This window comes from Maylandia zebra, linkage group LG11, assembly GCF_041146795.1.
Source record: "Maylandia zebra isolate NMK-2024a linkage group LG11, Mzebra_GT3a, whole genome shotgun sequence".
Lineage (NCBI taxonomy): Eukaryota > Metazoa > Chordata > Actinopteri > Cichliformes > Cichlidae > Maylandia > Maylandia zebra.
Window position 1 is genome coordinate 21,354,603 of NC_135177.1, and position 27,828 is coordinate 21,382,430.

General features: G+C 42.4%; 1 protein-coding gene across 2 annotated transcripts; it reads left to right on the forward strand.

Annotated features, from left to right (window-relative positions):
* Nucleotides 1-698: 698 nt before the first annotated feature.
* fam171a1 (family with sequence similarity 171 member A1) lies at nt 699-27,362 on the forward strand. 2 transcript variants are annotated; one of them, XM_004541341.3, is made up of 9 exons: nt 699-1,134; nt 11,144-11,371; nt 12,040-12,132; nt 15,224-15,388; nt 16,263-16,439; nt 20,222-20,338; nt 20,478-20,592; nt 21,180-21,297; nt 23,269-27,362. In XM_004541341.3, the coding sequence occupies exons 1-9, from the start codon at nt 1,026-1,028 to the stop codon at nt 24,844-24,846; spliced, it is 2,700 nt and encodes an 899-aa protein (XP_004541398.1). In that variant the 5' UTR covers nt 699-1,025; the 3' UTR covers nt 24,847-27,362. The 2 variants fall into 2 exon arrangements, with proteins under 2 accessions (XP_004541398.1, XP_004541399.1); XM_004541342.3 differs by having other exon boundaries at nt 15,224-15,382.
* The last annotated feature ends 466 nt before the right edge of the window (nt 27,363-27,828 follow it).

The following is a 27,828-nucleotide window of genomic DNA, read 5'->3' on the forward strand; positions in this document are numbered from 1 at the left end:
CAGTCCACCAGCAATATATATCAGATTTCCAGTAAAAACATACGAAGGGTCACTGTTGGATGTGGAATTTGGATATTTACAGAAAGGTCTTGAGTCACCCTATGTTTCTTCATATTTCGCTGGAAAAATGCATTTATTGAAACATGCAAACATGAATGAAAACATTGTACATAAAATTACTTAAAGTAGTCTTCCAGGTGTCTTGTATTTCACTCTTCTGTTGATGTTGGCTGTCTCTTGTTTTGTTGTATGCCTATAATACCATATAATCGTTTGCATTTTTTCATGAAAAAGAAAGAAAAAAAGACGAAATTTAATTTTTATAACAGGCTGGTTATGACAAAGTGCCCAAAGATGGAGGAGTATTACTCAAGTCTGGGTACATGGAAGCAAAATAAAGAAATGAAACACTGAAAATGTTTGCACAGTGCTGTGCATAAGGTGAAGACTAGATGTTAGGGTCAAAGTGCACAGAAAATCTATTTTCCGAATATTTTAATATTGAAACTGTATTTCTAGAGTCACTGTTACATTTAGTTATTGAATTTAAACTGCTAGAAATTTATATTTCTTTCCATCCCCCCCCCATAAAATTAAAAAAAAAATAAATTCATTGTTGCCCCTTGTAAGCTTTTTTCTGTTCCTAGAAAGTAAAAGTTGTAAAAACTTTGGCTGGCAGGTGGAGGCGCTGGAGGTCCGTGGACGGTGGTGGTGCTGCGTGTGAGAGAAGCCGCCTGTTGGTGCCGTTCTGGGGCATGTGGCTCAGAGGAATGGGGCCGTCTTCCACCCTGACCCATCGATGAGAAAAAAAGAAAAAAGGCGACCGAGAGGGGGATGCACAGCGGGGCAGGAGAAAGGCAGCTTTACAGGCGGAAAATCGTGGCTGCTGAAGCTGCTGAACATGGAGAGTCGCCTGGTTTGTGGGATAAGCGGTGCCGTAGGGGAACAGTGAGTTTTTAGCAGACACGGGTTTGATTTCCACTTTGTTCCTCGAGCCGTTTGCGTTGTTAAACACATCTGCAACGATGCGGGCTGTGGACCGGAGCAGGACCGCCGCGATTTTACTCTGCCTTTTCGGATACCTTTTCTCCAAAGCTGCGACCAAAACATTACAGGAGGACACGGCTACACAAGGTAAGAAGTGCGTGTGAGGTGTTTTGCCAGAGAAAGCGGCTCGTTGACTGTTGTGGAGGCCAAACGGTGCCGCTAGCAGCTCGGATGCTGATGTGATCTAAACTTGGCTAACGTTAGCGAGTAAGCTAACGGAGAGCGAAAACTTCTCCGTCTGTGCAGCGCTGCAGATGCTTAATTATAAGCACGGTGCTGTGTTTAAGGGGTTAAAACCATTTCAGGTCGTTTTATATGAGATTTGTGGGGTTTAAATTTTTTTAAAAAAATACTTTGTTAATGATCGGAGACGTGCCCTCATGTTGTCCAGCTGCTGTGATTTATCATTTATAACACTGCTGCGTTTAGTAAAGTCGCTTTTAACCAAGTGCTTGTGTCTGTATATCATAACAAACCTGAATTAAGTCAGGTTTACGTGCTGTTTTTAAAGGTAACATGGCATTTTTGGAAGAAGGCGGCTGTGTGTCTGTGTTCCTTACATGTAAGGGTCGTGGTTCGCGTCACAGAGTCTGCAACCATCGACCTTACTCAGGGGTCCTGTTGCAAGTATATCAGTACCTAGAGATTATATATTGTTAAAGTAAATCTTGTATTTGAGCTAAGGATTGTAGTACTTTTGAACCATGATAAGTATGCAGATTATGTTCGTAACTGAAATGCCTTAAAAGGGAATGAAAACAAGAGTCCACTCACGTTTTCTCATCAACAGTTGGGCACTTTAATATTAATATGTGCTAAAAATGTAAATTTCTGAATAACAATATCTCTCATCGCTAGATTATAGCTGTTTTGTGCTTGCGTATCGTTTTTGTTGTGTTAATAAAGTTTTTTTTTTTAAAGAAATGACTTAATTGATATTACTAGTTACTAGTTAATCTTATCTTAATGACCTTGTAGTACCATATCACCCTATTAGAGCACTTCGCTCTCGCTCTGCAGGCCTACTTGTTGTTCCTAGAGTATTTAAAAGTAGAATGGGAGGGAGAGCCTTCAGTTTTCAGGCCCCTCTTCTGTGGAACCAGCTTCCAGTTTGGATTCGGGAGACAGACACTATCTCTACTTTTAAGATTAGGCTTAAAACTTTCCTTTTTGCCAAAGCATATAGTTAGGGCTGGACCAGGTGACCCTGAATCCTCCCTTAGTTATGCTGCAATAGACATAGGCTGCCGGGGGATTCCCATGATGCATTGAGTTTTTCCTTTCCAGTCACCTTTCTTACTCACTATGTATTAACAGACCTCTCTGCATTGAATAATATCTGTTATTAACCTCTGTCTCTCTTCCACAGCATGTCTTTTATCCTGTCTTCCTTCTCTCACCCCAACCGGTCGCAGCAGATGGCCGCCCCTCCCTGAGCCTGGTTCTGCCGGAGGTTTCTTCCTGTTAAAAGGGAGTTTTTCCTTCCCACTGTTGCCAAAGTGCTTGCTCATAGGGGGTCATATGATTGTTGGGTTTTTCTCTGTATCTATGAAGCGCCTTATGTTGTGATTTGGCGCTATATAAATAAAATTGAATTGAATTGAATACATTTCCTCAATCAGCTGGCAACTAATCAAATGTTTTCTCAAATTTATAATGGCTGCTTAGTGTGTATAAAACAGACTGTAGTAAATGTTGTGAGGATGTCTGATGTAAGAAGGGCCCGTTTGCACAGTGTAGATGCAGCATTTACTGTAAACAAAGCATGTAAAAACTAGCATAAAATGTACTAAATGGCATAAGTGATCCAATTAGTAGAGTGACAGAAAATTAGCTAGCAGTTTTTTGATGAATGTGGGGAAAAGCAATTAATGCTGTTGTAGGTTTTCCACTCTAACAATATGCAGGTTCTCTTTGTCTCATAAAAACAGAGTGTTTTTGGCTTTGGCCCTGTGTGTTATTAGCGAATAACACACAGGGGGTTATATTCAACCACAGATTCAAACTTGTGCACCCAGTTCTTGTCGTTTTTTTAAGTCGTATAAGATGTAGACTTTGACTTGATTCCCCTAAGAAAAAGTAGCAGTTCAAAAAAATCATTAAAAGCTCACAGTTTACATTCAAAATCTGACCGCAGCATTGCAACAGTATTACAAATATTAAGGGCAAAGTGAAACCACATTAGCGCCTTCTGTTAAAAAAAGAAAGAAAGAAAAACAGGGGAACGTGCACGTTAATTTCCCTTTAGTTAGATCTGTACAGCAAACTTTTCAAGAGACACGCTCCTCAGTGTGTCAAACAGCATCCTTTTACCACAGCAGCAAAGTTCCAAAGCAATTATAAATCACAGCAATCGGCTGGCTTCTCATTCAGTCTCTGACTTCAAAGCTACCTTGTCATACGAGCTACTAATGTGGAGCCACATCTGTTTAACCCATCGCTTTTATCTCTCACTGCACAAGCACATAAACATCAGTCGTCTGTGTTCGCTTAGGTTGTTCTTTTTTTAATAGGGGGTGGCCTACATGCGGTTCTTTCACTACACCAGGAGTGCAAATGTAAACATACAGAAACTGTCACTGTAAATCAGTCAGAGTTGGAAAAGTGCAATGCTGGGCTCTGGTTTTCCTTTAAATCATGATTATTTCCTGATGTTTTATAACTGTTATTATAGCTTGGGAGATTCTAACCTAGTCTAGGTTTAAGGTTTGTGATCAGGCATGAAAATGGCTCGTTTATTATCACAACAAGCAGCTCTTGTTTGAGGTAAAAACAGGGCGTAGATGTTTTGAAAACTCGCAAGATTGGGGCACTTTGAAGTCAATCCCAGCCTCTATCTGCACTCTTGTTCCTTTCCCTTTCTTTCTCTCTTCCTCTGGTTTTCATTTCGCTTCAGATTGACCTTCGCTTGTTCCCGGGGGGGTGCGTTCAGGTCGATGCTGAGAATTTCTCCTACACTGTCCAGCAAGTATGGATGAGTGGAGCCAGACAGACGATCTACCCGCAGATATAGATCTCACTCACATTACTGCTGCCCTTAATAGGCATGGCGTTGCATCTGAAACAGACAAACATTTGCTGAAGCTGGACAAGGGCTGCCAGGAAATACACCAATCAAATCATATTGTCACCAGCTAGCCAAGCTTGATTTTAATCACGAGATGCTGGCGTGAGTGTTAACATCAGCCTGCTTCAGGGAGGTCATGAGAACACACTGCATTTACAGACAGGGTGAATGACCTGCTTGGCCACAGAGGAGTATTGCAGTAGTACAGAGTACAGTATTTGACCTATATATTTACTGAAGTAAAAAAAAGCGGGCCCATGTACCCCTCTCAACCATGATGTAACGCAGTTGCTTTGTCCCCTGCTGAGTTAATGGGATTGACAATCACTACCTAATCTTACTTTTAATCCAGTTTAGAGAAAATAGCAGGCTGAATCTACTGATAGCTGGTTTCTTTGCTTGCAACGTGTGCAAGAGTCTTGAACCACCCCTCACATCTTTACATTTAGCAATAAAAAGGAGAAATGGGTGCAGTGATTTATGGAAATATGTGCAAACATAGATGGGAATGCAGTGTATGAGGCAAAAACAGAGTTTGTACAATTTTAACGAGCTTGAAAGTCAATATTTGGCATGACCACCTTTATTCTTTATTGCTGCCTGAACCTTTTTAGATCCGCTTTCTTGTAGTGTCTGTAAGTAGTATTTAGGAATAGTTCTCCAGGCTTCTTGAAGGACATTGAAAGCTCCTTTTTGGATGTTGGCTTCCTTTTGTTCCATTCACAGTCAACATGATCCCACACTGCTTCAGTAATATTGAGGTCTGGGCTCTGGGGTGGCCAATCCAGGACTTGTAGCGTGTTTTTTCTATCCAGGTTTGCTTTGACTGCACTGGAAACATGCTTGGGATCATTTTCATGTTGAAATAGGAAGCTGTTGTCAGTCGGACCATTTCCAGATGGCACTGCATGGTGGATGCAAATTTGGTGATACTCATAATTATTCATAATTCCATCAGTTTTGACAAGATCTCCAACCTTACTGGCTGAAATGCAGCCTTAAACCATGATGGTCTCCACCATGTTTTACAGAGGCCTGTAGACACTCACTGTTGTACCTCTACCATATTGTTGACAATTTTAACCAAACAATGTCATATTTGGATTCCTCCTTCAGACCTGTCATTGGTTATTTCAGTCTAGCTTTGTGTAGCTTTTTCTCCGTTTCCCAAGAAGAATGGTTTCTTGAAAGCCACCTTTCACTGAGACCATTTCTGATGAAGCTTCAGTAAAGAAAAGTAGATGGATAAGCTAAAGGGTCAGATGCATTTCTCAGACCCTGTGTCAGCTCAAAGACTCCACTTTAGATACTGTTTCTCTTGCTGTTGTTTTTTCATTTTGGTTTAACAGTTCTTTTGTCCTCCACATGTCATGGTCCTGGGCCATGTGGGCCCAGTATTCTTAGTTTCTTGTATTTTTGTATTTCGTTCCTTATTCAGGCCATGTTTCCTAAGTTGTCCTGTTGTGGTGTTCCTTATTTGACTTCCCCTTGTGACTTTTATCCCCTGTGTGCCCCTCTACGTATCTGTGAGCCCTCATCTCCCCTCCTTGTTTCATTCCATGTTTCCCCAGCCCACTATGCCCGTGCTCTCTCTCTCCTCCTGTTTGCACCTGTGTACTTCCTGTTTTACTTTGACAGTCTCCCGTCAGTGTTGTTTACTCCTGCCATGTCTTGTTACGTTTATCTGTGTCAGCTGTGTTCCCATGTGTGGCCACTTCCCCTGATCATCCCTCTTGTGTATTTAGTCTCTGTGTTTCATGTAGTCTGTGTCACCACCCCCTGTGTTCCGTATCTCCAGCCATAGCTTTTTCTTAGTTTATGTCCAGTTTAGGTTTTCTGTTTGAACTATTACCCTTATACTGCCCTCGCTCTGGTTTGTTCTGTTATCAGCCATAATAAAAGGCTCGCTTTTGTTTAATCCACTCCTGCATCTTCGCTTGTGTTCGCGTCTGGGTCCAACGCACACATTCCCACACGGTCTATCTCCACGGACCGTGACACCACATGGCCAGTTTCCTCAAATTAGTGCGAAAATATGTTTGTCTGTCAAAGTGTGTTATCTTTGGTATTTTTGCATAGATTCTGCTACAAAAAATGGAAGAAAATATGTTTTTGTGACAGGTTGCTAGTAACAAAGTGCCTAAAATATAATTAAAAAATTGGTTCTTTGCCACATTTCCATTTGGAGCTATTGCTCATGACAACTCTAAAAATTACAAGACATTTGGGCTTCTTGGAAACAAAATAAAAAGAAAAGAGGGGTGGCTGAGGACTTTTGAACAATACTGTGTATTATTTTTCGTTTGCACCTGAGTGTTTCATGCCGTGACATGTCAAGGTCCTGTTTCGCTCTGTGTGTGTGTGTGTGTGTGTGTGTGTGTGTGTATCCAGTGTCCCTGTCAGTGATTCATACTGTCTTCTACATTTATGCCTCTATTTTGTTCTTTGTAAGATCACCACAGATGTTTGTCGTTTATCTGAAGGGTAAAATAATAGCCACAGTAATTGTGATGCCTGTTTGTTGTGGTTAGACAAGCTATTAAACCCAGAAACAAAAACAACAGTCTATTGGTGCCTAAGGTTGAAAAGGCATGCATGTTGTAGACACTATAGTCCTAAAACTGTTTTTGATTTGCCTAAATCATGAATTGTTTGGGGGGTTTTGCCCAACATTCTTGAAATAATAATATGATAGCATTGCTGTTTACGTTTACAACAATATTCACATTGCTGCTGTGAAACACAGATTTCCTTTACGCAAACGCGTATCACAGCACGTGTGTGATTTTTATTGTTTCTTCTAGTTTCTCACATGATTTCTCGGACTTCTTGTAATCAGCCACGTGCTTCTGCTTGAGACGGTGAAATTACCCCCTTGATGTCACAGTTTTCTTGAACCACTTTAGAGCTGTAACCATTTCCCAGTCATTTGACAATGAGAATTACACGTCAACAGAGAATAGAATAATAGTCATTGAAGTAGCTTAAGCAAGGAAACTGAAGGATTTCAACTTCTCTCTTTTTATATTTTTTAAAATAATGATTTTTGACACAGACATTTTAAGGGACATCATCTTGGAGTTTCAGTGATTTTTATTTACGTTATCATTTCATTGACTTCATTTAACCTATTTTTGTTTTCAGCCATGCAAGTTTTTTGGTGCTATGTTTGCCGATGATGAAGTACATCAGCATGTCTCTTTAGCAGAGGAGATTAAACTGTCCTGTGTGGCACAACAGAAAATGCGTAAAGCAGTTTTGTAGACAATCAGACTCCCATTGGTTTATAAGGTGTTTAATTGAATGGCCTTGCTGTTCTTACTTCAAGTGCCCAACACAATTTTGAGCTAACTAGACACAAGTTAGGTGCTAGTCTTGTGCTGAAAACACGTGCTTCAAAATATATCTGCAGTCACGTGTTGTTGGTCTGATGGTAGCCACTGAAAATGATCATAGCTAGATTTCGGAAGATCTGGGTTGACCTGTTCAGTTGGCATCTTGTCAAAAAAGTTATTGGGCATAAAGTTGAGTTATAGTTTCTGGCTTTATGAGTATTTGAAGTCCGCTTGAGTCCAAGTGACAAATTGAAGTGCTTGGCTCTGAGTTTATAAATACCAGTACTGTTCCAGGACTAGCTATAAGGCGTTCTTGTCCACATCAGATTAAAATCCCTTTTATAGTTTAGCCAGATTGCAAAAGCATCCTGATATCTGTGTGTTGAACTTGCTTCCTAACATGGGCCCAAAGATGGCAGAACAAAGAACACTCGTTTTAATTCATTCTCTACCTGTTAGTTGATGAAGACATAGGAAACCAAACAGCTGCAGGGTTGTTTTCATATATCAACACAGGACTTTGGTGGGATAGCAGTTATTAGACTGATTCACATGACGTAAAGGCCAAAAAAGCTGTTTTACCCTGTTTTCTTGTTATTTCTGACCATCTGAAATAAAGGTCAGTTTACAGTAAGCTGAACACAGTTAACAAAGTTGGTGTGGCTCTGATTTTGGAAGATTCACGAGCTGAATGTTTTGCAAGTTTTTATAATGACATCACTTTAAACTGGCGTAGCTCGTAACAAAGTGCTGATTACAACGCACGCTGAGTGCTTGCATGCCTTCTGCTGTCATATTAAATATCTTCACTTAACCAAACCACGTGTGCAGAAAGCTTCTGCTTAACTCAGCTCTGCTTGGAAGAACACCAAACCATCTCACACGCCCAGTGGAGGCCAGCCGTGCTACCCATTCCTCATTTATCACACCTCAGTTTCATAAGGCTGAAATGATCGCTCTCTCCCAAACTTAATTCAAACTAGAAGGATGGAAAAAATCAGGCACACTCATTCTTTCTTCCTTGTTGTTTACCTCTCGGTTGCATCTCTTGCATCCAAGCACATTCACGTACACACAGCTATCCTGCTGCTGAGCTGGGGATAATTGGTCTGAGATGGCAGTGCTGGTCAGGGGGAAACTCTTTGAAGCCTTTATTCTCCATATGGTGCTCAGTGCACACACAAATAGGCAGCTATGGAGGTTTAACTGGAGAATTGGGGGTATTGGCCATCCCTCAGGGTGCTCAGAGGAGACTTTTAGCTTGTTTAGCAATGATGTCACCTCGGTACTGATTTATTGGACGAGGACTGGGAGGGGACTACATTTGTGTGTGTGTGTGTGTCAGTCTTGAAGTCTCCCAGGGGATTTTTTTTTTTTTTAGGTGAGCACAGCTGGCACCCGTAACAGCATATCAGGGGGAGTGGGACAGGAAGTGAGGTCAAGAGCTCTCCAGTACACTCGAGAAAGCAGTGGAGGGTTTCCGTCATGGGGAAATCCAGTCTGCCTGTTTCCCAATTCTCTGCTGACGCAGTCCAAATGTTTAAAAAAAAGAAATCCCAGGAATGAAGTGGATCTTTACACCTGTGGATAATTATGTGTTTTGGTTTGAAACTGACACATTGCTCAGCCAGATCTTTTCTTGTACTAAGCAGCCTGTAACTTCCTCCCTTCCCAAGCTATAATTTGGTGCAGAGCTTGGGTTTTTTTTAGGTGGAGCGTGCACTCGGGCTGAACTCTCTCCTACACATTGTCAGAGTGGTTTCCCGCTGACCAGAGGATCCCTCAGTGGGGGGAGGGGGATTTGTCAAGCCATGTATGTGTTACTGTGTGTGTCACTGCGGGTGAGGTTTAAAGGAAACATTAAGACAAAATTCAGTGAGTATGGGGGGGAGGTGGGCATGTTTTGGTAATTGTAGGGGGAGTGGTGGGGGGGGGAAACCTTTCAGCCACAATATAAAGGCCACCGTTGGTCAGCCTGTGACCAAACAGGACGCAAATTGTCATGTGTGCAAAGATGGGGACGGTGTGGGTTTTTGTGGCTGTGAATTATAGTGCTCTCTACCAAGTTTTTTATGATGACTCTGGAATGTGATGATTACATTTTAACATTTGTTTGTCAGAGTGTTTGACTTCCCTCCTTTAAGATCTGCAGGTTAGCTTAAGGTTGAAATTCTCAATTAAGGCAAGAGTGGAGTGAAATAGAGGGATGTCTTTGGAGATATGACAGCTGATGTAGGGTTTCTGCAGTGAAAGACAATCTGAGCGTGTCACAGTGTGACTGCTGCAAGAAGTGTGTGATATCAGATAGATGTGCCGCATATTGATTTCAAAATCACTTTGGAAATTTAACATCGCACCTTCCTTTACTTCACTTGATATGACCGTATGTGTCGCTGCGTCTCAAACTTTACGTGGAATGCTCCAGTTCTGAAGCCTATAAAAGGTCATGACTCACACACCCTGCTATTTTTATCAATCATTAACAACAAACAATGATAATAGTTTATTTTGCTTAAACATATGCGCAGTGTTTGTATACCCATTAATTTCCTAAATCTCACTTCATATTTTTTACATGGTTGTTCACCTACATCCTGCAGTTTGAGAAGCATGGGTATATGTAAAGATTCACTGTTTAAATAATATCTGATAATGAGGGTATATCAGGAAATTAAAAAAATCACGCACCCATCTCAAGCACAGCCTGATGGGTAGTGGTTGGTTGGTTGTTAATGTCGCCAAACCGCATTCGTATGACCTCCATTAAACTCTTTCGGAGTATTTCAAGAAAAAGAAAAATAGACTGGTCCTGAAGAAAGCAGGTTTTTCCTGATCTGAAGTCTGAACCATAATGACATCAGTGGAGGTGTCATATTCTGTTGACTTTATTTTATTGTGCAACCTTGATTAGTGTGGTTCAGCTTAAAGTTTGTGGAAATATGGGTTGGGTGGCTAGACTATACAGAGCTCATTTGATGGAAAAGAGCTGCATTTAAACCTGAGAGCACTCTGGTCATGGCTTGTTTATTGTTTGCTATATTTTCAAATCAAGGCTAATTTTTGTGGTCCTGAATGACTCAGGCTAATGGACGATAGAAGGTGGATACTTTTTCCCCCCCCTAAATAATAGAGAAAGATCATTATTACGTTTTATAATAAAGTTACATTGCAGCAGTGATATTCACAAGCCAATTAGTTGTGCAATACATCAGGGCTTACCTGAAAAGTGATAGTGTATACAGAACGTAATAGAGTCCAAGATTTATTAATACCAGTGTTAATGCTAATGGAACATTATTATTACTCCATAGGCAGTTTTCGGGACACAGCGTTTGTCTTTTAACGTTTTAATTATTCTTTGTCTCCGTCGGAGAAGGTGTTTGTATGTGCAGTTGTTTTTTTTTCCCCCCTTCAGCTTCCAAGGCTTCTTTGAGAGAGGGAAATGGCCCATTGTTTTAGAGGGGAAGTGCCACTGGCGGTTGTCCAGGAAATGGTCATCACTGTGTGACTGGCTGGGATTTAGATTTGTAGGCCAAAAGCCTGGCACTGATGCTGAAAATAGCTAAGACGATGGCATTTTAGGTGGCTGTAATCATAGAGGCCTTGTGGGGTTTTTTTGTATGTTTATCAATCACTGTTTACGGAGACTTGACATCTTACAACCGTTACAAATGATGAACTCTTGTCTTCACAGATGTGACTCTTAAGGTTCACCTGAGCGATGCCAGCACTCACCAGCCCCTGGTTGGAGCCACCGTACAGCTTTTTGCCAATCGTACTTCTTTAACAACTGAAACCTCATCAGCCGACGGCAACATTTACCTGCGTTTTCCCTATCGCCTTGGGACGCCGCTTGTTGTCACCGCAACTAAACAGGGATATGTGCCTAACTCTGTGCCCTGGACTCCCTCCAGATTACCTGGTAGGTGTGTGTGAGTGAGTGAGTGAGTGAGTGAGTGAGTGAGTGAGTGAGTGAGTGAGAGAGCGAGAACTCGTACATATATTTTGAGAAGTAACCAGATTAACAAGAACAGTGTCTCACTAAACTGTGGCATTAACAGATTGTTTTCATGTTTTATGTTTTTATGTGTGTGTGTGAAGAAAAAAAAAGTACATTTTTTGTGCCAGGTGTGTGAGCTAATGAGTGGAGTGCTCCATTACTAATTTATAGCTTTAGATGCCAAAACTCAGCAAGGGGGCTGCTTAAGCTTCCCTTTCACTAACACACACTCACGCAAAATACCTCCCAGGAGCCTGGAGTGTGTGTGTGTGTGTGTGTGTGTGTGGGAAGGGGGTTATTATGAGCCAACGGAACGGCGGCCAATTGGATTATCACGCTTACCAGCTCTGAACAATGGGCGAGTGAGGGGAAAAAAGGAAGGAAGAGCAAAGAAGTGCAGTTTGCTGGGTCAGGCTGTGGTCCTGCACAGCAGACAGGATGAAAGCAGGACTATTAAAAATGCATAAAGATGATTTAATGACTTGTGTTTCAGAGTGATTAGTAAAGTGGTAGATTAGAGCTTGTTTCTAATCTCATAGTGAAGTTATTCCTATACACTGTGTGTGTGTGTGTTTTTATTTCTCCTCTAGTATTTTCATCCATCAGCCTGGACCTGCTGCCAGAAAGAGCTGCAACTCTGATGGTGTACGAAGATGTTGTTGAGATTGTTCCAGGATTACAAGGTGAACACACTGTCTGTGTGTGTGTTTGTATGCAAGTGTGTGTGTGTACAGTTTATTGTTTTTAAAGAAAATCAGACTTTTAAATCGAATTATTTCATTGAAATAGAAAGATTATAACATTTTGGTCCATCACACCTTGGGCAGACATATTGGCACTATCTCTGCGCACACACACATGCATAGGAAATGACTCAGTCATAATGTTTATAAGGCCTCGGTCACACTGGTGACCGGTCACAGACTCCATGGCAACTACAGGTCACTGTGGGAAACTGTATTCCCAAACCTGCTGCCAAGTGGTTCTTGGTATTACTGGGTGGCTGCACCACCTTGTTATTGCATTTAGAGTCCAACCGGCAGGTGGATATAATCACCCGATATTTGCTGTATCCGCATTTGTCATGACTAATAAATAGAAATTTTAAAAATACAAAAAAATTAAAAAAGAAACATCACTCAACCAAGCATTATTCTTTGTGTTACATAGTTGCTCCAGTAGAGGAAACACTGCAATTTCCCTGTTAGCGACACATAAAGCTGCGTCCCTACTGGAAGCGATTCACGCTTTGTGCATTACTTTGAAGCTGAACGCTATTTGCTTGTGGGCGTTCCAGGCTCTGGTTCCCTCTAAACTTATTTACTATTAGTAGGTGAGGTGAGGAAGACGGGACAAAAGATACACTGTGTAAGAGAGCCAGAGTTTAATAATTAATAATGACTAAATAACAGCAGTGGTGTTTAAACACGCAGAAAGTAAAAAAAGAGGAGTGAAGACGAAATACTTCATCATGGGAAATCCCCAGCAGCCTAGACCTACTGCAACATAACTAAGGGAGCATTCAAGGTCACCTGATCCAGCCCTAAATATAAGCCTTATGAAAAAGGAAACTTTTAAGCTTTACCCTAAAAGTAGAGAGGGTGTCTGTCACCAGAATCCAAACTGGGAGCCTGAAAGCTGAAGGCTCTGCCTCCCATTCTACTTTTAAGTACCCTGGGAACCACAAGTAAGACTGCAGTCTGAGAGGGATGTGCTCTGTTAGGATAATTAGGTACTGTGAGATCTTTAAGATATGATCAGGCCTGATTATTCAAGATTTTATTTGTGAGGAGAAGGATCTTAAATTTGATTAAGGGAGCCAATGAAGAGAAGCCAATATGGGATAAATGTGCTCTTTGTTTCTAGTCCCTGTCAGTACTCTCACTGCTGCCTTTTGGATCAACTGAAGGCTTTTCTGGGGGCGGGGGGGTTAGGACATCCTGATAATAATATAGTCCAGCCTAGAAGTAATAAATGCATGATATTTTCAGTATGACTGGGAGACAGGATGTTTCTAAATTTAGAGATATTCCCCAAATGCATGAAAGCAGTCCTACATATTTGTTTAATGTCGTCACTGAACTACATACCCTGGTCAAAAATGACTCTTAAGATTCCTCATAGTGTTACCGAAGGCTAAGATCATACCAGCCAGAGTAAGTATCTAGGACAGAGTACAATAACCTCAGTGTTTGAGTATTTGTAAGAGAACTCAAGTTGGGATGAAAGCCATATTTTGTCATTTTTGTCATTGGCGACAAGTGTTTTTTTTTTTTTTTTTAAACATAATTAATACACTCCTAATATAAAATGCTATCTTATATTAAATGGCCTGTTATCAGGAAAATATCTAATACCTGATATAAAGAAAACACACCATATAGACATAAATCACAAGCGTGTCTTTGTTATTCCGTTTCTTTGTTTGGGTGTAATTACATTAGATAAGGCTTTTTCATCCAGGCAAATCAATTTGGTCTCTTTGTCTGTTGACTCTTTTGTATGGCTCTGGCCAACAGGGGAGTAATTTAGCTTGTCAGCTGTGTTGTCTGACTAAAATAAATTTCTCACATAAATATACAGGCTCCATTAACATATGAACCTCTTGAATACACACTGCCTGTAGCACGTGCCTGAGCCGGGCACAGTCCAGCCCCCTGTCCTGCACAGTCTTTCATGATGCTGTGAACTTGGACACCCAGGGGAGTGATGAACCCGGGCGTGTGGCAGAGGGAGGGATAATAAAAGAAGTGGAAAGGAGAAGAGGAGGAGGAGGAAGGGAATGTGGTATGCATTGGGAAGTTGTGGGAGGAGAGAGTGGGAGAGAAGGGGGGGATGGGCCGAGCAGTGTCCAACAGAAGGAGGAACAGATGAGGTGAGAAAAAAGTGGAGGGAAAAACACAAAAAGAGTCAAGGAAGGGGGCACACAAAGAACAGCAACAGGCTCATTTCCTCTCTGAAAAACAGAACCGCAGACAGGAAATAACATTCACACCTGAATTTTTAGGACGAGCTTTAGTCTGAAATGTGAAAGTGTCGCTCATACTGCACGCCCAAAAATCATGTCGAGCACAAGGAGAAACCCAAACACAGCGAACACTCGTGTACAGCTTGATCCATGTCTCACTGCTCAAGAATGTGCACTCGGCACAGTTGGACCACAATGACATCACCTTGCTGAATCCCACTACATGCTTTTTGGTTTTCAGTTTATTGTTTCTAATCTATAATTTGTTGATTTGTTGAAACTAGATGCCAGGCAGCCATGATGACAAATCAAAAAGAAACAATTCATTGCAAAATATCAGAAAAGAGAATCACGTTGGCCAGGAGAGAAAGTCGACCAGGGCGTTATTGATCTAGAGCTGCCTCCATTAAGCTTAATTTGATGTCTGAATTTATAAGAAGGCACTAGGAGTATAAAGCTGCCTTGTAAAACATGTTCAAACAAACATCAGTGTGCATGATGGACTCTTGAGGTCAGGTGATTTCAAGGTTTTAAGCTCACATTGCTCCATAGTGTTTAATAGGGAGACTGAATATATCCTATACCTTATATATTCTATACTTATGCGCTATATACTAACTGAATTAATTGCCATTGTCTTGTATAAATTGAATGAATTCCGTGGAATTTTAGATGTCATTCCCACTTTCTCCGCATTATTATTGTTACTATTATGTTAAAGTCTGTGTCAATTATCCAACTAAAATACTCAGACGGATTTGAATAATATTTTAAATGACAACTCAGTTTCATTTTCTGTGTCACAGGTTTAAGAGTCCAGCCCAGGGTTAGTTTCCTGCACAGAGCTCTCAGTCTTCCTCCCAACACATCGTACGCCAACCTGACCGCGCTGCTCACCGTGGCAACCTCCCCCTCACACATCCAGCACTTTCCCCACCTGGAGATGCTCAGTGGCAACGGCACAGGTGAAGGTTAGACTGACGGGTCAGAGCATATAGTTAAAGACACCTTCATAGAAACGGGACAGAGGAAAAATGTGCTGAGAGAGGGTGAGGCGTGAAGAGTAGCAGGAGCAGCTCATCAGAAAGACACTACCGTCTCTATCTGACCTCCTGAAACACAATAACCCGTGTGTGTTTGTGTGTGTGTGTGTTTTCTCTCTGCTCTAACACAGCCCGCGTGCCCACACGCTTTCAGGCACTCTTATCCACATCTTGACATTGCATGGACTACACTGGCCTATAATACGAGTGATGACAAACATGTTCATCAATATGTGCAAACAAGGCTTATTTTTTAACATAATACAAAAATATGGATAATTAGAAATGGTCTTATCATAACATCCAGAAGACAGACTCTGGCAATGTTTTTGTTCACAACTCAGCCAGAAAAATGATAAACAACGATCTCATAAATGTATTTGTTTATAAAAAAATATGAGCTGACACATCAACATCATAATCCTTAAAACCATGCAACAGACTCGTACGTTTTTTTGTGTGTGTCCCCCTTTTTTTTTTTTTCATGTGACTTGAATACCCCTTCAAAGCTGTCTCCCCCGACAGAGCGTACCTTCTTCCTCGAGGCGGCTTTGTGACACTTTCCATCCTCAGTCTTCAAGTTTTTTTCCGCCCTCCACCCAGTTTTCTTCTTTCCTGTCTTTCGCTTGTTTTCTTTCCTGTCTGTCTTCCTCTGACAGCCCTCCTTTATCTAAGCTGTTTTACGTTACCTCCCCCACTGTCTGCTCCTTTCTCCGCTTCCCCTCCTGTGCACCTTACTCCCGCTCCCTTTCCTTTTCCCTGCATTTTTCTCTCTCACGTCCTCGTGTTTGCACTCTCACAGGCACGGAGAAGACGTTCGAGTTGACTCCTGTCGCAGCCATCTCTGTTCACCTGTTGGCCGGCGATGGAGTGGAGCTGCAGGTGACTGGGCCAATCACCTTCTCTGTGCCCCTCCCGCCTGATAGTGGCCTGAAGGAAAATGATCACCTCCCTACTTGGAGATTTGACCCGCGCTTAGGTATGTATTAACAGAAACTCACACGTAAGCTTTTCTGACTTTCTACATTTAAGTTCAGGAAGTTTTTAACTCTGAAGGCTTTACTTCTGTTTATATGAGACCTGCAATTATTTGTGAAAAGAGCACATTACAAGCACTAACACAAACCACGTGCATGCTCACATGGTGCAGCCAGGTCATAATTTGTGGCTGTGTATCAGAGCGATGAATAGAATTATTCATACGATCATAAAAATTGCCAACATACAGCTACACATTAATCTCTTCACATCACAAGTTTGGACTGTGGATCCATAATCTGCCCGTGCTCAGTTAAATCTTGAACTGAACAATAGCTAAAAGCCCTGCGGTGTTGGCTCATGCAGCGGAGACATTTCAAATCTCTCTCGGCGCTCTGATTTACTCCTGCGATCTTAAATCTTTGTTGTCAGTCGTCCTGCACTGTGACACACCCAGTTCCTCTCAGAGAGGCTCCACTTAAAGACAGTGATTCGATCATCAGTTGACTCAGACGTGTCTGCACTACAAAACCTCCTTCTGCATGAACATTAGTGTCTCAACAGATCCACTGCTTCCTCTCATCAGCAGGAAAAAGCTTTGTTAGGACCCACTGGAATTATTTGGGGAAAAGCTGTAAACACACATAAGATTGACATACCACCTATTAATCAGAAGACTAGTGTATTAGCAAATGTTATGTAGACATTCATGAAATTATCATTTTGAAGGTGCAATTCTGTTTAATATTAACTCTCCTTTAAGCTCTGTTTTCTGAGGACAGCGTTGGTTTTCAGCTGTTAAATGTGTCAGTTTGTTCTCCACCTAATTATATTATCACTGTTGTTTGTTGCTGTGCTTGTAGCAGTCTGCTATGGCTGGAAAAAGGACTGATTAAAGCAGCAAGGGTGGGAAAACAAAGTCGTAAATTTCCAGTCCTGAAAAACAAAATCGTGAACTGAAAGATACTGAAACTTGTGGAGTTGAGGGGAACTCCTGGCTGGGCATATTTCTTGGTTAATTCATCACTATTACTGATATCTCACAATTGGATTAAAATCCTAAAAATGTCGTACTTCCCACGTGTCATGATATGTGTACTACATTCATGCTACAGTCATTTCACAATAAACATTTTAGAGCTCTGATTTATTTGGCCAAACAGTGTCTAAAGATTGCTACTAGAAGTGTTTAGTGAGCTCTAGATGGGCAGATGAATGGATAGAAAGAAAATAAAACATTTGAATGGCAAGTATTTTGAATTTCTCCTTCATTAGTTCAACGTTATTCCCTGTCTGTGCTGTGCAGTTTTCATCTGAACTGTAATCGTACGTCAGAGTGTTACATTGATTAAAAAACAGATCCACATTGGCTCCTGTGATAGTTTCAGGATCTCAGGAGTCTGTTTTAAAGCGCCTAAAGTATCAACATGCAGGGCTTATAAAAAGGGCTTTCATTAAAGCTGAATGAACACACACACACACACACTTGTATCCTCCTCACAGCCTGTAGCTGCGAGTATTTCAACAACAAGAAGCCGTTCCCGGACCCCTCTCCAGGCTACATCTCATGTTCCTTAGCAACCCTCCAAATAAGTAACACAACAGACCGGCCCATCTCCTGATTGAGTTTCTTCACTGAGCATTTAGTGGGTGAAATGTGTGTGAGTGTTAAACTGAAGATGATAAACAGACAAAAAGAAGTTTGAAATCCATCTGGTGCCTGCGGTGGAAGACTTCAGGCTGAGGATGGCAGCCTCACAAAGACGCTAGTATTGTTTATGAAGTGCTCGCATGGAGGAGGCATGAACACAGAGAGAGAGAGAGGGAAACCTGTTTCACTTGTGCAACTGGCAACATGTCATGTATTGTTTGATGTCAAGCAGGCATGGGGAGGACTGATGTCATACACAAACAGATCATGTTCACCTGGGTGTGCGAGTCGGGAGTCTGACGATGCAAATAAGCGCCGCTCGCTCAGATCAGCCGACGACTCTCTGCGGCTGGACGTGTTGGCTTTGTGTGAATGGGCGAGAAGCAGAAGTAATATATGGGCTGTATTGACTTTATAAATGTTTGCCTTGCGTCTGAGTAGCTGCCCTGCTGTCTGTCAGTGCTGTATTGTACCGAAGCGTGGGAACAGGTCCGTCGTTTGTAGCTATGAAACAGGTCAGCCACACAGAGAGGACTCCCCTGTGGAAAGGATTCAGAGAGGGACCTGGGTGAATCTGGGCAGGGCTGGGCACAGTGGTGTGTGTGTGTGTGTGTGTGTGTGTGTGTGTGTGTGGTGCTGAGTCACACAGCCTCGCTCTCATTTCTCTTCTGTTTCTTGTGCCTGTTCCCTTATCTCTCTTTCCACTCCTCCTGTTTATCCCCTCGTTTCCTCTGCTTGTGATGTTTCCCCCCGTCAGCATCTCTTGTATATTTGCCTTTCCTCTTTGAATATCCTCTTTACCCTTTTGTTTCCTCCTTTTATTAAACATGATGCATATTCCTAACCACTTGATGTTATATAACTTTGTATAAACATAGAAACAAAGTAGGTCTCACCGCGTTAGCCCTGAGAGCCTGAGGATCGGAAGTGTAAAGGCACAACACAGTGTTTTCCTCTTGAAGCAGATTTACTGGGAGCCAATCAGTCAATGCCTCTAGCTTTGTAGTGGTTTTCCATTCTGGCTATGCGGAGAGCCGCTATTGTACTCAGTGTACACTGCTCATAGGGTAACACTGTTATCTACATGTTGCCTCCTTGTGGGAGAGTTAAGTACTACCAAAACACTGCCGTCTCTAGAACAGGTCAGGGCAGACATTTGAGTCGTTAATCAGAGTATCTGCAGCTTTGGGGAGGGCAAAGAAAGTCACAAGTCAGTAGAAGACATTAAGCTGTGCGTATAGGTGGCACTTCAAACTATTATTTTGAATCTGTTCCACCAGACACATACACTGCTAACTAGACAGTTCATTATAAAGCTTCATCATCAAATGTTGATTTTAGTCAAAGAAGAGGTGTGTTTGGTCACCTTTTAGCCGTTCCCTTTAGCATCACCACAGTGCACAGGTGTCGAACTCCAGGCCTCGAGGGCCGGTGCAGGTTTTAGATGTGTCCTTGATCCAATACACAGTACTCTTTTAATCCCAGTCTTCAGCTTCAGCTCTGCCACTTCCAGCTTCAGGTCTGCCACTTCCAGCTTCAGGTCTGCCACTTCCAGCTCCACCTGCTGCCTTTTCTGCCAGTGTCACCATGTCCAAACCATACATCAGGGGTGGGCAACTCCAGGCCTTGAGGGTCGGTGTCCTGCAGGTTTTAGATCTCACCCTGGGTCAACACACCTGAATCACATGATTAGTTCATTAGCAGGCCTCTGGAGAACTTCAGGACATGTTGAGGAGGTCATTTAGCCATGGTAATCAGCTGTGTTGGATCAAGGACACATCTAAAACCTGCAGGACACCGGCCCTCGAGGCCTGGAGTTGCCCACCCCTGCCCTACATTATAGGTCTCACTACCAACTTGTAAAACTTTTACTCTTATGTTTGAACAAATATTTCAGAGTGAAATACTGTAATTAAATCTACTGGTTTATCCAAACGGCTATCATTTGGCTAAGATCTTGAGCATAAATAATTTACTCCTAACACATTAAGAGATTAGCTGTCTTAACTCCATCGAGCCCCGTCTTTACATAATTAGGGGAGGCAGGTGAGCAGTTGCTGCAGCCAGTCCTCACAGAGTAACCTTTACAAAGTTTGTTTCCACATACTGTGATTTCTTTTGTGTGTCTTTAGGTATCTGGATAAAGAGCAGCTGGGCTCAGGTGCAGAGGGAGGGAAACCAGCTCAGTCTAACCTACATTGTTCCTCAGCTGGGGTATTGGGTGGCCGCCATGTCGTCTCTACACACCGGTAAGAAAATCCATAGACACAAATTAAATTTACTTCGCAAAACACATATTTTTGTTCTGTCATTTATGTGGTTTACTTGACTGCAGACTTCCACCAAAAAGCTTTTTCTCTGGTGCTTCAACACATGTCTTTGTAACAGGTCCAATGGTTGCAAAGGACATCAGCACGTACCACACTGTGTTTCTGTTGGCCATACTGGGAGGCATGGCTCTCATCCTGCTCTGTCTGCTCTGCCTCCTGCTGTACTACTGCAGGTGTGTGAAACACTTTGCCTTTACACAGACTATAGCAGGAGTTTCCAGATTAGTATCTAAATTAGTGAAGATGATGTCAGTCTGTAGCTAGAACATGTGTACTGCTGCTTGGGATTTATTTCTCCGTTATTGTTCCAAAATTTACCTTAGCAGGCCGACAGGACAGCTTGGGCTTATCTCCTCTCAAGAGCTGGGGTGTTTGTATGCCACATTTAACTGAACATTAACAATACATTCCTTTTTTATTGAATCCAGCACCATCTGTCATCCTTCTGTCTGCCTAGGTTTACACGTTTATTATTTCTTCAGTTGTGATAACAGTACCAGAAAACAAAGCCCTGTACTAATAAAAGTTCTCCAGAGTAAGTCACATGGCAGTAATATAGTTTTTATGTTGATCAAATGTAAACAATCTGGACCCGGGCAGCTGCGCTACACAGTAAATATAAAACCCTCACAAATGCTCTTGTCCAGTCTCAACTTGTTCCAACAAAAAGTCAGGGATGTATTTTTCACCATTAGAAACATTTGTGTGTAATTATTCCGATTTTAAAGATTAAACGTGCTCTTTGTCTGTGTTCACCCAGACGTCGATGTTTAAAGCCACGAGGGTCTCACCGCAAGCTCACGCTGTCCTCTGGACTGGACAGCAGTAAGAGGGACCAAGCCACGTCCATGTCTCACCTTAACCTCATCAGCAATGAGGTGTGTTTGCTCAGTGATCAGATGGCACAGTTTAAGGAGTTTGCACATTAATGACTGTTTAAAGGTGTTGGAAATAGAAAACACCAAAGTCGTTTACTAAATATTCAATATTTTGGATGTTCTCTAAAGGACGTATTGCATAGCCAGGCTTTCTTTGCATTTGCTGTCTTTGTACACCCAGGCTTTCTACTTCAGGATCAGGCTGCGCTACATTAAAACAGGGTGTCTGATACATTATTTCACTCTTATTCTGCACAAAAAGACTGATTGTGTGTAGCCTACCTCAGCTGGACACATTAATTATTTATTTATTTAATGTATTAGGAAAAATCTGCTAAAATTACTCTTTAGTTAATTAGTAAATATATTTATTTCACCACTCTGTTATTTCTAATGTGAAATAGCTGCAGGTTAGAGCGCCAAACCTTAAACTGATTCTGTCTAATAGCCTTATAAAATGAGGAAATTGCATTACATTAATCATGACATTACATCATATTAGGTTAACATGCGCTGTTTCCTCGGGATAAATAACCTACAAATAAGCGTCTGGACTTCTCAGTCATGACCTGGATGACTGAGAACCTTCACAGACAACCTACAAATAACTTGTATTCTGTTACCTGTAGTTCAGCAGTGTTAAACTAACTATTATACCTTCATTAATTACTGTGGGAATGCGTGACTCAACAGTTTTCATATATACAGTGGTGTATAAAGTGTTTGCCCCCTGCATATTTGCCAGTGTTTCAGATCATCACACAATTTTTTTAGAATTAGACAAAGAGAACCCGAGTAAAATGCAGTTTTTAAATGATGATTTCATTGATTAAGGCAGAAAATTTATCCAAACCTGTCTGGTCCTGCGTGAAAAAGTAATTGTCCTTGTAGTTAAATCATAAATCCACTGTGATTTTGAAAGCTGAGTTGAGTTTCAATAAAAAGCCTGATTACTGTCAGACCTGTTGAATTAAGAAATCGCTCAGATAGAACCTGACAAAGTGAAGCGGGCTAAACGATTTCAAAATGTAACACATTACGGTACGATTTAAAGAAACAGATGAGAAACAACACTGACACTGGCCCAACTAGTTATTAGGTTTTGGGGGCAATCACTTCTTGGACTTTTTTCCCACTTCATAATCAACTCCTTCACTTAGAAACTGCATTTTGTGTTTACTTGTGTCATCTTTGTCTAATATTTAAATTTTTTGATGATCTGAAACATTTAAGTGTGCCAAACACAAAAAAGGGAAATCAGGGAGGGGGTAAACACTTTTTCACACCTCTATAGAACATAGAATCTACATCAGTTTATCATTTTTACAGCTTGTCGATGGAGGGAAAGGCAGTAATATGTGGCCCATGAAAAAGAGGGGGGAAAAGACCTTGGTACCTGGTTCAGCACATGTTGCTATGGGGATTTAGATGGGTAAAAACTGAAAGCTCTGGCTTTAGGCTCAACATACCTGACTTGCTCATAGCTTGCCCCTAGGAAGGAAAACGTGTATCGATGCTAACCTGTGCTCCTTAAGTGCACTGCATGGTTGTTTGTTGGTCCTGTGCAGAGCTTTGCTGTGGAGATCATTGTGCTGTAGCTGCGTTTGTGTGGTTGGTCCTTTAACTTGGCCCCTGGAGCAGAGAAGACAGGAGTCATAATAACAAAGAACTTCTTTGTAATAAAGTGAACCTGAGTGTTTCAAAATGTTAAAAATTGTCAGCTGCAGCCATGTTTATGCTTTTCCCCTCATTTTGATTTTTCAACCAATCAAAAGGCTGTTTTTATGGATAACAACACACCTCCTTCACCCTTCTTAACACAAAAGAACACCAAGATGGGACCAAACACATGAATTACTCACACTATAGCACTCTACGTGTTTGAAATTAAACTACAGTGTTTGTTATGGTTTGCTTCATGTGATTGTATTTAAAAACATTCTCACACCTGAATTTTGTTGTTGCCTTCAGGTGCAGCTGGAGCTTGTTTCCACGGGGACTGAGCCTGACATGACCACTCCGATGCTCAAGCCTTCCTCATATGAGCACCGAGACAATCAACGTCAACACAGCCTTATCCATCAAAACAAACACAGCCGCTCCTCTCTCGGCAACAACAGCCACCACGGATCATCTCTGGGCAATCTGACGCCTCGCAGCCGAGACTACCGACAGTCTGTAGAGACGTTTCAACTGAGGGCTGCTCTATCATCGGGGACAGAGAGGGGCTACCGTCAATCATACACCTCCTTCTGTTCATCTAGCAACCAGATTTCAGATGCGTTGTCATCCACTAATCATGGTCAAGTGTCAGCTACACAGCTTAGCAGTGTTGGGATTATTGATTGCATCTCCCCTTCATCTCCTCCGCACTCCCCCAGCAGAGGGGAGGGAGGTGAGTGCAGGGCTGCTGACCACCTTCTGTCCCGGTCTGTGGACCACCTGGAGCGGCCCAGTCCCCAGTTGCTCTCCCGGCCAGGCCAGCTGCTCTGCTGCGGCTCTGTAGATCTGCTGAGTGGAGGGGAAGGCTACTCAAGAGTGCGACCCACACTTGTAATCCCAGCACACTACATGCGGCTGCCTGGGGAGCACCCTCTGTCTGGTCAGGCGCTCCTGCTGCAGACTGACCAGCAGAGTGACTTAGAGACCATCCAGGCTGAGCTCAATGCCTCACATTCCCAGCAGCCCCTGGGGCAAACCCCCACTGACTGCGACCCAGGTCCAAAAAAGCAGGGTAAAGGCGAGGGTATCTCAGGCCTGTCAGAGTCTCTGTCTATTCCAGGAGCTCTCGGGGAGTCGGGTCTTGTGGAAATAAACAGCGAGGACACCTTGCTGGCTGAAAAGACTTTAATGGAGCTGAGAGGAGGGAAGCCTCTGCCTCACCCACGAGCCTGGTTTGTCTCCCTGGATGGACGCTCCAATGCTCACATTCGCCACTCCTACATCGATCTCCAGCGGGCAGGGTGCCACAACAACAACAACAGCACACCTAGTGCAGGAGGTCAGCAAGGTAGCAGCCGTCAAGGGAGGCATGGCAGTTGTAACGATGCCAGTCTGGACTCGGGTGTGGACCTGAACGAGCCGAGAGCGGGGCGCAGGGGGAGAGATGCTGAGCAGGAGGAAAGGGGGATTGAGAAAGACAGATCAAAGGGGGCGACGCCAGCCTCGGCCTACACTCAGCTGGTGTTTGTGGATGATCTGAATGTGGGAGGCTGTGAGGAGGAGAAGTGCACCCACAAGGGCAGCAAATCTGGACCTGTCTTGTCAGACAAAGGAGAGAGTAACAGAGTGGATCAGGGGCAGGGGGATGCAGTGGGTAAAACAGCTGAGGGAGTACAAATACAGGAGGAGCCACCCTCACTTTCCTCTGCATCCCCTACTTCTCCTCCGCCCCTGCCAACTCCAGAGGGAGTGACTTTCAGGACTGATCACGCGCTGCTGTCAGTGTCTCCGGATGAGGACGCAGCACACGATGATGCAGAAGAGGAGAAGAAAAGCCCCTGGCAAAGGAGGGAGGAGCGACCCCTGCTGGCCTTCAACCTCAAATGATTCACAGATGACAAAGGAAAGATTCACATTTTTCAAGTCTGTTTGAAGTAGAATGCCAGTTTAAGGCTTTTTTTAAGTTGCCATGCTGTTTTAAAAAAAAAAAAAATCAGCGTTAATTAAACAATCTCTTTCCCCTTCTGGGAAAAATTTATCAAAGTTAACAAGATGTTGAGCAAAGTTAAGTAAGGTTTAATCATAAAATCTCAGTGAAAACTGATCTTCAAGTTGAAATGAGAAGCACGCTAAATATTTAACATTTCAGACATGGGAGAGAGTCTCAGTATGCGTGCCATAAAGCAACGATAAAAAAGCATAACCACACTGCACAGCATTGCCGCTAAAAACTGGATTTGTGTGTTGCCGAGAGAGCTGTACCCCACCCCTCCAACTCATGCTCAAAGAATGAGGTGTCCTGATCCAAGCAGAAGTGGTGTTGTTGAGGTTAAAGTGTCATCGTGTTCTTATTATTGCTGTTTTGAGCATTTTCTAGTGAGCTAGGCAACTCACAAAGTCACATTAGAGGCATGCTCAGTGGTAATCCTGTCCACTAATGTGGCTGAATGCATCCATTCTGGGGAGTGCAACTGTGATTTATTTCCTCCACTTTTCAATACACTTCACTTTCAGAGGCAGCATCTTTTCAGGCACTATGTGGAGAAGGAAAGGTACTAGGAGGAGGAAAAATGATCAGGAAACACAAGTGCATGTCGGTTCTGCTTTGAAACAGACTTGGAAGAGTGTAAATCTGCCCGTTAACCACAAGTCCTCCTCTGCTCAGACCACAACATGAAGGATATATGTGTTTAAATTGAAGCCGTTTGTTCTTAATATAGCACTGAATCAATACTTTAGCACTGGGAGCCCATCTGGTTGAGAAATGAACACTTCTGCTGGACTCTTAATGACCACTGTTGTACTTCACTTTTCATGAAACACTACATAAACAGACCACTCGTCAGGCGTGGCGAACACATTGCCTGAGGGGAGACATAAAGACGCTGGAGGCACGAAATTAGGATATTTTATGCACAACAAATATATGCCTTTTTAATAAATAGCCTTGCAAGCATAAATGAACTGTAGTAGAAGCAGTCGATGGGTGGTTCATGGAAAATCCGAGACTACAAAAAACTTTCTTTCTTGAGCCATATTGTCCTCAGTCCATTAGCTTAATCTAGTAACATGCAGCAACACTCGTTTGAAGGTCATAACCCCGGTTTGTTCACACTGACTGATGTCTGAGATTATGAAACATCTGTGCAAAACGGGGCAGCCGTGTTCGAGGGATTTACTTTGAACGGTTGGTGGTATGTTGCTAGAGTTTAATCTAGCCCATCAGAAGGCTTTGTGGGAGATAAGGTTTCTGGACTGAGGAGGTTTAACCACTATCTGCTCTGTAGCATAATCAGATAATGTGACACACCGCTATGCTGGTGGGTAAGGATGTAATACCACTTCAAAGCCACCCAAATTAGTTGTGAGGGATATTGGTATGAAGGGTTTTGTAACTGTTGAACCACTGACTGGTGTATTTTTTATGTTTTGCTTTGAAGGCTATGCATAACTTTTATATGGCTGCTTGATGCCTTTTTTTTTTGTAATTTTAATCATAATTTTAATTGCCAAACATGAAGTATTTTATCTGAGAATAGGCTATTTTTTTTTCTTTCTTTTAAATATGTTAAGGGCTTTTCCTCCGTACCCACCTTAACGTTCAAGCTATAAAAGCAAACGCTCGATAACCTTTCACCTGAAATGCAAACTGTATTTGCTTGCTGTGTTTCACCTCCATTTGAACCACTCACCCACGATCCAAGTGCCTTTGAATAGCCTGACTCTACAGCAACTGATTACCTTATTTATTTCTCACCTCCTTTTGCCTTCGTCCGCCCTCCCCCTCCTTCCTACCTCAGCCCTTACTTTCTCTCCTGCTTGTGAAAGAAAGCATGCAGTAAACTTTCCTCAGCACTAGCGTATAACAAGCTACACTGCAGACATCTCAGAAAATGTCTACCAGCTGCTGCAATCGTAAAATCCTCTACAGTAATCAGCAAGAGTTCAGTCTCCCTCAGAGTAAGCAGTTAAAGATGTTTTGTTTTTTGTGTGCGTGCGTGCGTGCGTGCGTGTGTGTGTGTGTGTGTGTGGCACTGGATATGTGAAACTACACTGCAGGTCGTTTCAGTGCATTTTCTTATTTTTGTGTTTTGTGGGTGAACGTTTGTCTGAAATGTGTTTTGCAGTGGCGGCTGAGGTGATGCTGACTGATCAACATGCATCCAGTCAAGGTTCACATAGACAAAGCAGCCATATTACAGAGTGTGTATAGTCTTTCCTTACCTCTGCCTTATCAAAATAATGTGTGTCTTTGTGTTATGAATGGCCTTTTCTCTTTTAGTTTCCCACACAGCAATCTCCCCTTTTAGGGTGGATGAGCAATACAGTATCTTTGAGTGTGTAAATCAGATGCTTGCATTATATTTGAAGCCTGTTATTCTGAATAAACAGCCAAACTGGAATTAACTGAGTGTGCATCTGTTTGCAAAATTAAACCTCTATATCTCTTTATACGCTAATCCAGATAGTAGTTAAAATGTATTCATATGGGCCACTTTATTGGGTACACCTTGCTAGAATCAGCTGGGAGCCCTTTTTGCTTTCAGGTGGCTGCATATCCATGATGGGAATCTCCGGTTACACCATTGTTTGACGATATGATCTTTGTATTAAGGTGCACAACGGCTTCCAAGAAGATGTCCCGCACACCTTTACACTACCAGCCTGAACCGTAGAATCAGGATGGCTCGATGCTTTTGTGGTGTTTACTCCAAATTACGTCATTACCATCTATGTTGCAGCAGAAATCAAGACTCACTAGGCAACGTCTCCCAATCTTCTGTTGTCCAGTGTTGGACTGTATACTCACTTTTTTTGTTTTTAGCTGACTGTGTGGTCTTCTGCTTCTGTGCTTCTGCATATCTTGGT